Source organism: Squalius cephalus (genome assembly GCF_949319135.1).
Source record: "Squalius cephalus genome assembly, chromosome: 1".
Taxonomy (NCBI): domain Eukaryota; kingdom Metazoa; phylum Chordata; class Actinopteri; order Cypriniformes; family Leuciscidae; genus Squalius; species Squalius cephalus.
The window spans coordinates 34,131,426-34,144,330 of NC_137122.1; the positions used below are offsets into that span (position 1 = coordinate 34,131,426).

General features: G+C 37.9%; 1 protein-coding gene across 1 annotated transcript in view; it reads right to left on the minus strand.

The window, feature by feature from the left end:
- epn2 (epsin 2) overlaps nt 1-10,552 on the minus strand; it is a 28,873-nt gene extending 18,321 nt beyond the window's left edge. Inside the window, exons 1-2 of the mRNA XM_079872462.1 lie at nt 10,356-10,552; nt 4,899-5,677 (exon numbers count right to left, since the gene is read on the minus strand). Of these exons, the coding sequence (XP_079728588.1) occupies nt 4,899-5,493 (595 nt within the window). The 5' untranslated portion in view covers nt 5,494-5,677; nt 10,356-10,552. The remainder of the gene's footprint in view (nt 1-4,898; nt 5,678-10,355) is intronic.
- Nucleotides 10,553-12,905: the final 2,353 nt, after the last annotated feature.

The window sequence follows — 12,905 nt, forward strand, 5'->3', positions numbered from 1 at the left end:
AAAATGTCAAAGGCATCGTAAAATAATCAATCGAGTGGTCTAATCCAAATCCAAGTCTTCTGAAGAGACATGATAGCCTTATATGATGAACATATTTACAGCGACGAGCATACTGTAGTAAACACGGATGTTCAAATGCTTGCTTGACGCACGGAAACAACATGAAAGTGAGTAAATGCAGAATCAATTTTTTTTGGGGATCAACTAATCATTTACAGTTTGGAAATAGGTAGTCATTTTGACACGCTTTCTTGCGATTAAAACTGATTGATTGCAAACTGGTACTACCAACAAAATATTAGTGTATTCCTGGAACTGGGCGTTGTTACACTACATCCTTATGCATCGCTTTCTGCCAGGACTTTTACATGCTTTTCCTAAATCACTGAAGTGACCTCGACGTCCGGGTAAGCGGTAGCATAAGCCATCAGGCAAGTGTTATTTAAATTAACTCCTGATGTACTTACAAACTTTCCAATGCCTCGTTTTATGAGTACAGAACCTATTTGTACTACTATAGAAGTTTGGTACCATTCTGGGCATTATTAGTGGGGTAATTTACGAGATACATCATAGGATCCATTAGCGCCTGCACTAAGTCATTCGGCTGATATCTCAAAATAAGCTCTAAATTTAATAATGTTCGACCAAGGGAAAAAAAGCTTCGGGGGGGGGGGGGGGGGGGGGGGGGGATGGGGGTTAGCTCGAGATCATGGTGCAAAGGACCCTAGGTTGATTTTACTCCGAACCATCCGTTTCATAATGGGAGAGTTGGGACATAGCCTAGCGAGCACCAGGAGAGTCTGTGTAAGAGATTCAGTGAATGCCTGCATTGAGGGTGAGTACTGCGTGTGGAAAATCAGATTCAAAGCTCGCACATCTACAGCAAAGAAATATGTTGCTCAAATTGGGTGCTCAACAAGGAAATTGATAAAAAGGGAAAAAGGAAAGAGGAACAAATGAACGTTTACGGAGTATCAGTGACATTACTACATTAATCTACCATAATGTTAAATATAATGAAAAAATGCAACGGAGGATTATGTTATAATAAAATAATAATATTATTTTAATAATAAAGTAATAATAATAACAAAAAACTTAAAGCTCAAACTATTGCAATTTGTATTGAATCGTGACATGAGTGTATCGTTACACCCCTATTTACCAACACAAAGAGCTTTTTATATGCATGAAACTGACAATGGAGATGTTTTCAATACCATGTTCATACCCTGGACACCTTAAAATTACATCACAGAAATTACACAGCGTGCAGAAAGGGGGGAGGGGGGGATGCTTGTTTTGACATATGAAAATGACTTCATATGAATATGTTTCTAATTTAGAAACTAGAAAGGATTTTCTAAAGGTTTTCCGTCAGCGGTTTTATACGCAGTAGTCACATTACAATTCACTTGACTAAACAGTAATACACTTGCATGCAGGTTATCACTAAATGAAATGGACAAACTTTTTTCCACAAAGATTTTATAATAGCTTTTATATATAAATCACCATAACTATAATTTCAGATTATTTAACAGATCACCTTCATATCCAAACAACATTTAGCCTTTATGTTTATTTAAATGGTCCTGTGGTATGACAAATTAATAAACAAACATTAAAGTAGTCTTTCGGTTAATATGAAAACTGTATGGACAATGCCATTTAAAGTAATTTTAGATGAAGTTTTTCATATCACACTGCAGGACTATCACAAGAAGATTGTAAAACTGCAAAGGATTTTGTGAGTACCACCAAAAGACACAATAATTGTATTTTCATTTTATATTAACATTTTTAGGGTAATATGTAAATGCATGACCAGTAATTTTGGAAAGTACACTCCAATTAAGTACAACCAACATATTTGGATAGTAGGCTATTTCTATCCACATTAGGTTATTAATTTTTGCTAGGCTATTTTGTTTAGGATCGCATGCCAATGTTGATATTGTGCTTCTGGTTGAAATTGCTAAAAACAATATCCAAATTTTATTGTAAAAATATTCTTTGCAGTCCAGCCAAATCATAAAAATACATGCTAAAGATATTAAGTCTTTATCTTTGTCATTGTATGCATTTAATTTCACGCATCAAGCAAATCACATTTGAGCTTCTTGGTCTCCATTTGTGTGCACTGATCAATGTTTATATACGAGCATATATTAAATCTGTTGATGATATAAAGTGACGTGTCTCTTTTGAAAATTTGGCTTAACCGTTCTATTCATATTGATTACTTTTACAATGTATTTTTCTACTTTCTAAACGCTAGAAAATCATATCAAAAAGCTTCTGTCGCACAACACTGAATTAATGTAACATTTTCCCAAAAGCACCCATGTTCTAATTTCCTTCAGTCCGTTGAAGTGTGAATTAGATTTGACCGAGAGCCCATTTACAGTTTATAGAGAAACAATACAAGGAAACTAGCACTGGAATGCAAAACACCCCTGCCAACATATCAGCTTTTCTTCTAATTTTCCCTTTTTTAATGACTCAGCTGTTTACAGACTCTTTTGTGCTATGAAGCTCCCCACACACTCTTTATTTTCAACTACATTCTGCTTAATCAAACACACTTAAATGCAACTGAAGACAAAGGACACACAACTTAACCGTATGTTTAGATTTCTAACTTTACACCATGTGGGTCATTAAAATACACTGGCTGACTAGTCTCAAGAAGATTATCAAATCCTGTATAAAAAAAGGAGTTGGGGGTAGTAAGGAAAAGGGGAGAGAGACCGCTTCCTCCCTGAAGCACAGGGCAGAGCAAAAGACCTCTGGGAATTGAGGAATTCTGTCTTCCTGTAATGAGCTCAGGGAAAGGGGTGGGACATGAACGGCACGCAGCTGTCCGGGGGCAGACGTACAGCCACTCAGTGCTGCAGGGAGGCACAACAGAGGATGTATCTCCTGCAGGGTAACAGCAGACTAGCAGTTTCCTGGTCTGCAGTGTAAAGAATTTGCCCCATGTGGTCAAAGCTCCAGGTGTGCAGAGTTTCTCAAAATGAATTCAACAAAGTTGACTCCTTTACAACAGCACCAGCCCAGATTTAGTTGTTGCCATTAACAGCAACATTTCAGACATAAAGGGAAAAGATCAGCAGGATGCCAACCTATTACTGTCAGTAAAGGGCTTAATATGGTCCTAAAGAATAATGCATCTTGTAGCATTTAAAAAAGCTTTAGTTCCACAGTTACAGCGATTTTAAAAACCTGCTGCACAAAAAAAACCACTCTTGTCTTGATCCTGAAACTGGTCTGAATATGGTAAACTTTGACACTAAAACCATTTTGTGGTGCATCTGTTTAAATATGCAACAGAAACATACAAGGTTCTTTTAAAATAGCTATGACTAAGTCCACATGAAATCTGAACATGCAGATTAGAGCAGAAAAATACATTTCCAAAAAATTTAAATGCCCATTGTTTAAGTCCTATTCACGTTATGTTGCAACAAAGTAAGCTTTTTTTACTGGGCACTTCTGATTCATTAGCCACTATAGTAAATAACTGGAAGAATAACAAAAGAATAACTAGTTTGTGCTACAAACTAGTGTGTTTGTGATTACGATAATAAATTAGAATATGATGACAAAAAAACAGTCAAGCAGCAATGCAATATCAAGCAGCATAATGGACTTTTTTTTTTTTTTTTTACAGCTAAAATAACTGGAAGCGGATGAGACCGGAAGCCTCAAACACTATCAAGTTACAATGGTCGAGCCCACTCTTACATTAAGAACAATGTAAGACACGTGTCGTTGCCAGTGTCAAGAATTATTCCTGTCGAGTGAATCGAGTCTCTAGGACTCCAGAAGGTTGCTGCTTGTAATGCTTGATCAAAAGCTGCAATGTTTGCTAATATTTTGTGCAGGTTGAGTACCCATCAAATGTTCTATCAGCCAATAGCATAGTGTTAGGGTTCTAGAGGAACCTCAACACAGAATGTACGTCACAATTTGCGTATGTATGGACAAATTCTCATAATCTCTATTTGTAGTATATATAGTGAGAGAGCTGCAAGATTAATTGTTAAAAGATCCCAATCTCGATCAAATGATTTTTTTCTAGGATTTCCATTCTAGTTTATGCGCATGTCTTATCGAACGGAAATAAAAGTATCCGCCTCAAATAACTGCATTCATTTTTTATGCACATTTTTAGAAATCTATGCGCATTTTGCTGTTTCCATCCTGCATCTTTTTATGTGACATCCCAAAATTTGCATAAAATTATGTGGATGGAAACATGGCTAATGACATTCAAAAGATTAGTTCAAAAACAGTGATTCATCCAGTAATTAAACAAGTGAGGTATTTATGGATGACTCATAAATCATTCATTCAAACGGAATAAAGAAAAATCAAAATTGAATAATTATTTTATACAGACTGCAGCATTAACATTTTGTCAGAAACTGTATTAAATGACACTATCGTTTAGTTGTCTACTCAGAATCATGGGAGAATCTAATCATGATTCTCAATTTATCCAGAATCATCCAGCTCTGTAGTGTGAGCAGTGTTCTCACTGATAGTGCACTTCAAATACTCAGATGTACTCAGATCCCCACCCAAAAAAGCAAGTGTGGAATATTGGACACTTCATGCTTTCAACTGTCACAGCCTTCCTTACGTAGCTCTGTGAGCCAATCAGACTCTGATGTTGGTCCCCAAAAAGTACATAGTGCAGTGCATGATTTGGAAAATAACATGGAATATTTATAACAGATTTTTAAATGTTTCGTAAAATATCTGGCTTGATCAGATCAAACGGTTTACAGACTTTTTAGCATATTTAAAACCATTTTACCCCACAGCTAGCACCAAAAAATGTTTGGATTCCATGCCTGGTAAGTTAACAAACCAAAGAAACTTACATCCATGATATGATGCAGGTGAACCCTCAGACTTGCCGTACTCTTCCGAGTAGCTGGTGGAGAGGTTGGGCTGGCTGGAGCCACGGCCGAAGCTGATCTGATTGTTGCTGCCCACACTGGTGGCGACCTGTGCCATGCGCTCCTTAGTCTTCAGGGCCTGAGAGCGCTCACCCTTCAGACGGTCATCATCCTTTAGTAGCACCACCAGCTGCTTGGACTTTTCTCTGACGTTGATGCCCTGGTCTTTGCCGTCCCGATCGATATACTGGAAATCTTTCAGCGTCTGTATGGCAAAGATGTTCTCTTTGCACTGCAGGGCCACTCGCTCAGAGCCCGTTTTGATTAGGTAGTCAAGCAGAGTCAGGGCCTTGTACACATGCCGCCAGTTCTTTCCATGGTCGTTCAGCCTCTTCCAAATCATGCTCATAATCTCTGAAAAGGCCACCACATTGTAAGTGAGGTCGGCGATCTCTGACATCAGAGAACTGGAGGGGCCCCACGGGTCATTGGAAGTCGCTTCCCTGACCTTCTTCTCTGGCTCTGAATAGTTATTAACCACATTTTTCATTTGTCTCCGAATAGTTGAGCTTGGCATTGTGGCGTGTAGTGTTAAAAATAATTGAAAATAAAAAATAAGTTTTGCTTAAAAACAAATAAGAAGTCCTTTGTGCAATCGTTTGAACACGTTATCCGTTTGAACAGTTTGCTCTGTTACTCTGTGCCTGTTAAAACCATTTCCACACAGAGAAGGAAGCCAGCTCGATGAATTCCTCCATTACCTGAAACACAAAACCAAAATGTCAGACAGAAATAGAAAAGGTTCAAACGAGAAGCTAGTCATAATAGTGGACTACTACATAAAATCTAGTGTGCATAAAAACAGTTAAGGCAATTATCAAAGAAAAGAAAGTGATCATGTTGATAAGCGTTACATGAACATACAGAAGTTTAATGGTCCACTCCTGAACTGTAGTTTGCAGCTCTTCCTGTTGATACCACAGTTCAGATAAAGAGAAATTGATCACAGCTGTTCCATTTTCAATCTAAGCACAAGTAGACGTCTACCACCCAGGTACGTGTGGAGTAAAACATAACTGTGTGCACACACAGAAGGGCGGCTTAGTGTGTGAAGTTCTTCCTATTACTCATCTTTACGGTAACACAACACTCACTTCTGTGGGAAGACATCTTATTTCCCAAAAGTAATTGCACCATACTTTGCTCTCCATTACAGTACGGCATGTAAAAACAATCCATGTTCTGAGCTCAAACGCATCAGTCGTCTCTGCTAGCACAAATGAAGCATCAAAGTCATTCTAAATATAAGTTTCCTGTCCTGAGCACACCGGGATGCTTCACTGCCAACAAAACATCTCAACCTATCCCATAAATTCATTAAAAGCCACTGAAATGTGACTCCTGCTCTCCCACGGAGGAGCCAATAGAGCGCTGCCTTGCGAGCAACCCCCACTGCCTCTCCCCCCAGCCCGCATACACATGAATACAGCCACGGCCTAATGAAACATCTGCTGCTTTAATGACCAATTCAGACCCAGCACATCAGAGGAAGAGAGGGGCAACTGTATCACTACCGGAACAAAGCTCCAGTGGCTCTCACTGTGACGGGGGCCCAGGAAGCCAGTACACAGGCCCGGGTCTGTGTGCGGATCCAAGGCAAGTGGTGGCCTCCTCCATACTAAAAGAACAGGTCTGGCAATGTCCCGCCAATATCAAGGAGTCTCAGTGATCAGTGTTGAAGCAGAGCCAGAGACCCAGCATAGCAAGTCCTGCGAGCAGCACCGAGCGCGTTTACATGCACACCAATCCGCTGATAACTACCAAAAATCAGTTTATTGAAATATGCAAAACAATAACCTGGCAATGCAAATAAACCACATTTACAAGAAAAAAACCCTAGGTTACTCCCCGGTGGTGGTCTAAACGTAAGCATCCATGTATTTCACTCAAAATATTCCATTTATTATGCGAGTTGATGTTAAAGGGTTAGTTCACCCAAAAATTTAAACCCTCATGTCTTGACAAACCCAAAAGACCTTCGTTCATCTTCAGAACAAGAATTAAGATATTTTTGATGAAATCCAAAGTTTCTACAACTATACCACTTGTCCTTCGGCTGCACAAGATGAGAACACATTTTTATTTGTCTTAGGACAGTTTGGCTGGATGCGCTGAAATCTTCCTTATAAGAATGGTTTCCTGTCACATATCATACGTGCACACTTCAATAAGCTGCCAGAATGCAGGTTTAGGTGTTTCCAATGCCAGGCGAAATCAGGGTAATGGGCAAAAATCTAGCTGGTTCATTTGGTTTATGCTTAAGCAGTTTATGGCCTTGCGCTGATAAAGGAAAACGGTTTAAAGCAGTTACATGAACGCACGCAATGTCGGCTTAAGCATAATCGGTTAAAGAACGTGCATGTAAACGTACTCACCATCTATTTTCTACTAATGAATCAATACTTTAGGATACTTTGAAATACATAAATGCTTCTTTAAAACATTTGAGACAAGAGTGCCAAAGAACGTGATCTGCATCTACAATATTCAGTTTTGACAACACTCCTCTCACACTACATGGAAATGCTGCTATGAACTTATTTTGAGGAATCACAGCGGTGTTTGGTCAACACCAGATCGCAACAGAGCTTCCTTATTCTGCGAACTGTTGAATACCTCCTTGAAATGGCCTTCAACATTTGGTTGAACTAACAATAACATTTTCTTCTTAACAAATGTGAAGAGCTGTTTTTGCATAAAAGCCAAACATGCAATCAACATTCTCCTCCAATTCTCAATAAATTTGGGCTGAAAACAAAGCTAATCATTTCAGTTCACTTAGAATACACAAGGTCGTCCGATGTGTTTTTAAAAAAGTTTAACTCAGTTGATCTGCTCTGCAATTTTGTGCGAGATGCTGCAAAAGACATGATGTGAGCATGACAGTCAAAGACATCCGTCTAGCCTCAAACCCGTTTACATAGGAAAACACTGGAAAAGTTGTAGAAACAAGGTCTATGTGAATGGCCTCTTCCGACTACAAAAATCTAGTACCATCAAAAAGAAAGTCCTTATTCTGAGAACTTAAATATCTCCTTGAAAAATATATTTTTAAATATATTTTCCCCTTAACAGCAAAGTGAATGTAATTTTTCTAACACGGTTAAAAAGCATTACCATATAAAAATCAAAGACCACATTAAATGGCTTGACAAGCACAGTTTTCATTTCTGTGTTGATGCACTGCCTGTTGAAACAGGAGGTTTGGGTGCGACATGCTTTGCTTTTAAACAGCCAATAAGCTTTAATTGTCATCAATGCATCATGAATCACTACTTGCCATCTCATTCCAGAGTACATCTGATTGGACAACAATCTGTGTAGCGCAGAATGAGTCTTCTATATTTTTGGTCCATTTTCCAAGAAAAGCAACCCTTAATACCTAATGCAAAATTACATAAACATACAGGTGCCAAAAACCAACACACATTACATAGGCAACATCATTTTAGCAGCGAAAAGCAACAAGAAGCAAAAATCACCAAAATCATGGTGACCTTGCTGCACACAGCAGTTGATGTGACCTATTCCTCCATCATTTGACATGCGCAGGCCATGCCGATCCATGACTGGCTGCATGACACCCATGCAGCGAATACAAATCCTGCATAAGAAACACCAAGAGCAAGTTCTGCACAGCTGTGAAGGACAGCACAACCAGGTATGACTCAATTCAAACAAAAGATAGTGTGCATGGCAAGCACCAGCATGTCTCGCCTCTTTAGGACACATTGTGGAAGCGCTAAGGAAGGGTCTATGGTGGCAAAGTGAATCCAGCAGCAAGAAAAAGCAGGTGTAAAGATGTTGTACACAAAACACTACATACATTAGGGGGGGAAATTGAAATACACACATATCAAGAATTCCTCCATAGTAGGCCTGCAAGGCAAACTGAAAGAGGTAAGGTGAATTTCACATAAGCCAGAGCTTGTGAGAGTGGGCGCATGAGCACTGCATTCTGCTCTCGGGTAATCCAGCCGGTTCTGCCACTTCATGTAAAACTGTGTCCTATAGCCTAAAACTATAGAATGTCCTTGAAATTACACATGTAATATATTAAATGTTATAGTCTGTTGACTATGTTCAAGCTCTAAATCTTTTTTTTTTTTTTAAAGACATGATAATTGGTAAATTCCACTTCAGTTGCTAAATAAGGTAGAAGATTCACTATTCCTCAATTGTCCTCTAGAGACTCTGTCTAATTACAGGAAGCAAAACACTAAAAGATGAAGATACAGAAATTGATTATAGAAACAACAGAAAATGATTCTCCTCGATCACGGGTGTGTCCACTGGGAGATCAGAGGGGGAAACTGTGTGAAACGTCCATGTTGTGGGGATAAAACGGTTCTGTCGGGTCACACTATCTACAATCTTTGTAGTGTCGACTAAACAAACTGGTCAATCTACAAATCCGTCTTTACACAAACTTAAGCAAATGATTTGTGACTACACAGTAATCTCACAGATACACTTACAACAATACTGAATTAAAAACACCTTAAATCTGATCAGAGCAGAAAGCTATTAGTTAACATCTCAAGAAAGGACTGTATAAACCAAAGTTAGGTCGTGGTAAAATATAAGATACCATTGCTAGAGGAATTATACTTACAGCTATATACTGAATGGACCAAGATTAGAGATGAATAGAAAATATGTGTTTACAACTCTATTTGAATGTATAACTATTATAAAAACACAAAATCTCACGGATACTTGTTGCCAACAGTTTAACCAAACAAGGCCGGTTACAAATGTATTTAAGTTTCAAGCTAACTTTAGCACGTTAGCAAAACCAAACCCATAAAACGTCCAATTGTTGACAAAAATAAAAAATAAACCTTCGCTTAAATGTCCGTGTGTGTTTTAAAAGATGTAAAACAGCAACGTTGACGACTTTAGACCGTTTCCATAATTAACGTTTAATTGCTAACTAACGTTAGCAAGCTACAGAAACCACGACGAAAGTTTAATCAACTGTGAGAACTTTTTAAAAACTAAACTATTTTATGCTGCTAATATAATGTTGTTAAAAATGTCGTAAGACGTAGCACACCTGAATTGTAGTGTTTTGATGTTTTATTTTTAGAGAAAACGACTTTTTAAAAGCTATAAAGTGATTTGAAGTATTAGCCGCTTAGGCTAGCTAACTGTGGCTATGCTTTGACTAACTTGCTAGTTTAATCAAATGTCGCTCTAATTCCACTCACACCCCAAAGAAAACCTAGCTTTATCATAGTCCTTCACTCTCCAGAAGTGTGTTTGTTTAAAAAAGAACCTCCTGAATTAGTTAAACCTCAAGCCGAAATGTGTGGTACTCGGTGGAGATATCGCCGCACTGAGAGAAGCGACTAGAAAACAAAAACAATAACTTACCAAACCTCCTGTGCTGATGATGACCGGGGGTAACACCCGGCATAAGTACAGACTACTCGTATGAGAGATATAGAAACTTTATTTTCTAAGAAACGGCCGAGGTGAGCGTTAGTATTGGTGTGTTGGGCTTGTGTGTGTGTATGTGTGTGTGACACCCACACCGTTCAACATGGCGCTCTGAGTCTGACTGCACATTCATCCTCCTCAGGAGGGGCGAGACAAGCCAAAGGGTGTGACCAAACTCACTGGGTTTCATTCTTAAAACTGTTTATTTCCCAAATTTCACCGCCGCGGCCTCTTCACGGCCATGAAAGTCCACCAAGACACACATTATACGATGTTCAGCTGAAATTAGTGCATAGGTTTCGTCATCGTGAGACTTATTCCCGAAACTGATCAAATCGGTGGAATGTGGCCCCCAAGTGGGGTGAAATTAGAGAAATCTGACTGTGACCCTGATGGACTTTTTCTAGGAAATAAACTTAATATTCTCATCATGTTTAAAGTAACTGTGTCTCAGAAGAAAATTTACAAAGTAAGTGAATAATAACATTATTTGTATAGCCTAATATTAATATAATACAATAGCATTCCCCCTTTTTTGTACAAAATGTAGGCTACAATATTTTCCACCTGAACACCACAGTAATGGTTAATAATATAAAGCCAAAACAAATACATTTTTGGATTTCCAACAATCTTTCTTTTGTATTTTATTTTATATTTTATTTTCTGACAGTAATGTCTACCAAGTTACTAGTTGTACTACTACTGAAGTTATTATTCTAGTCACTGTAGTATATCAGTAATGGTGAAAGCAATATCAGTAGTATTTTTAATAATAATAATAATAATAATAATAATAATAAAGAGTTTTTAGAGGTGTCTGCTTTGAATAGATAGACATAGACTTGCTGGTTTCCCTTTCAAGCCTGAGGATTATCTGAGATACTAGGTTTTTACACTTGGACTGCATAATTTGATGCTTTAGTAACAAATACATATCTTCTATGGCAATTGTCGGAATTAAATTCTTGAATGCATGTCGATAAGCAAAAGAAAAATGTTTCGTTACATGGCATACATACAGCCTAGCCTTTTGGGCGGCTACATTAGAAAAGATTTGATAGTATTGACATGAGTTGACCAGTAAGTGGCAGCATGGTAAAGATTTTCCTCCTCATGGTACAGAATTAGACCTGTGTTTAATACAAAAAAAAAGTAAGACAAGTCTATACATTGCCACAGTTTTACCTCCAGATATTAAATCTCAGTATTATAATTTCATTAATTATAGAATATGGTAAATGTATAGTGAATCTAAAAGTAAACAGACCATATCAGAGCCGTGTGGTTGAGCCGTGTGGCTCTTTTCATGCCTGCATTTATTTCTGCGCACAGACACTGCATGTGACATCCTACCGAGAAACAAAACGGTAGTTTCCATTTAGCAATTTCAAAAAATGTCCCATTCTGCATAGTTTTCTTCACATGGCAATGAAGTTTTTGGTTACAATTGACTACTACTGCATGGACAGACACACAAAAATCTTAATTTGTGTTCCAAAGAAAAAAACAAGTCATTCAGGCTTGTAACAGCATGAGGGTGAATAAATGATGGCATAATTTTCATTTTGGAGTGAACTATTCCTTAAAGGTTTTATATTTTCTTTTGTTTAGAAGAATGTTTCGCTCCAGTCTATTGGTGACAAAGAATACAGTGCGTGACTTCTTTTAAATGAGGATTCTTTAAATTTTGCTGTTATTAATCATACACCACTGAGTCAAATGAGCAATCAAGTGTAAAGTGGTGCAACTATATCTTTCACCCTGTTACAGAGTGACTCCTTTGTTTGTGGTTTCCTTGTTTCATGCTCAGGAAGCCCTGTTTTCTGTCCCTCATATGATTGTTGATATTGATGAGTAAGTTTCTCAGGAACTTTTTTTATATAATTACATTTTAAATACTAATAGGGCTTTCATATATATATATATTGTTCAACCCACATTGACCCAAACATGGGTTGAAACAACCTAGCATTTTTAGAGTGTATAGATATAGAGGTTTCCGGCAATAAACTCTCTCACACATAAGCATCTTAACTGACTATGCACACCTTCACACCAAGCTGTTTCTCACAAGCACTCTTACATCTGAGAGCTGCTGTGACATTCACAGAATGTCTTTTGTGGTGCAAAATGTTTCCAAGATGAAGTAACAGTTAAGTCACGGAAAATGTTGTTGAGTTGATTTCCTAACTTGTAGTTTATGTGGTGATATCTGTACACATACAAGAGATATATCATGTTTAAGTGATAACTTATGAAGCGACCTTCTTTCTTTAAGTCTAAACTCTCGCCCAGCAGGGTAGTGTTCATAACATCAGCTCAAACAGCAATATTGACTGTCTGTGCATGTAATGAGTGCCATTATGGTCCTCTTGTATAGCCAATGACTCGTTGAATTTGGTAGTGATATCTAGTGTGTGCCATCTTAATTAGTGGATAAGTCAATGAAAAATAAATTTGAATGACACTTTAGATGTGTGT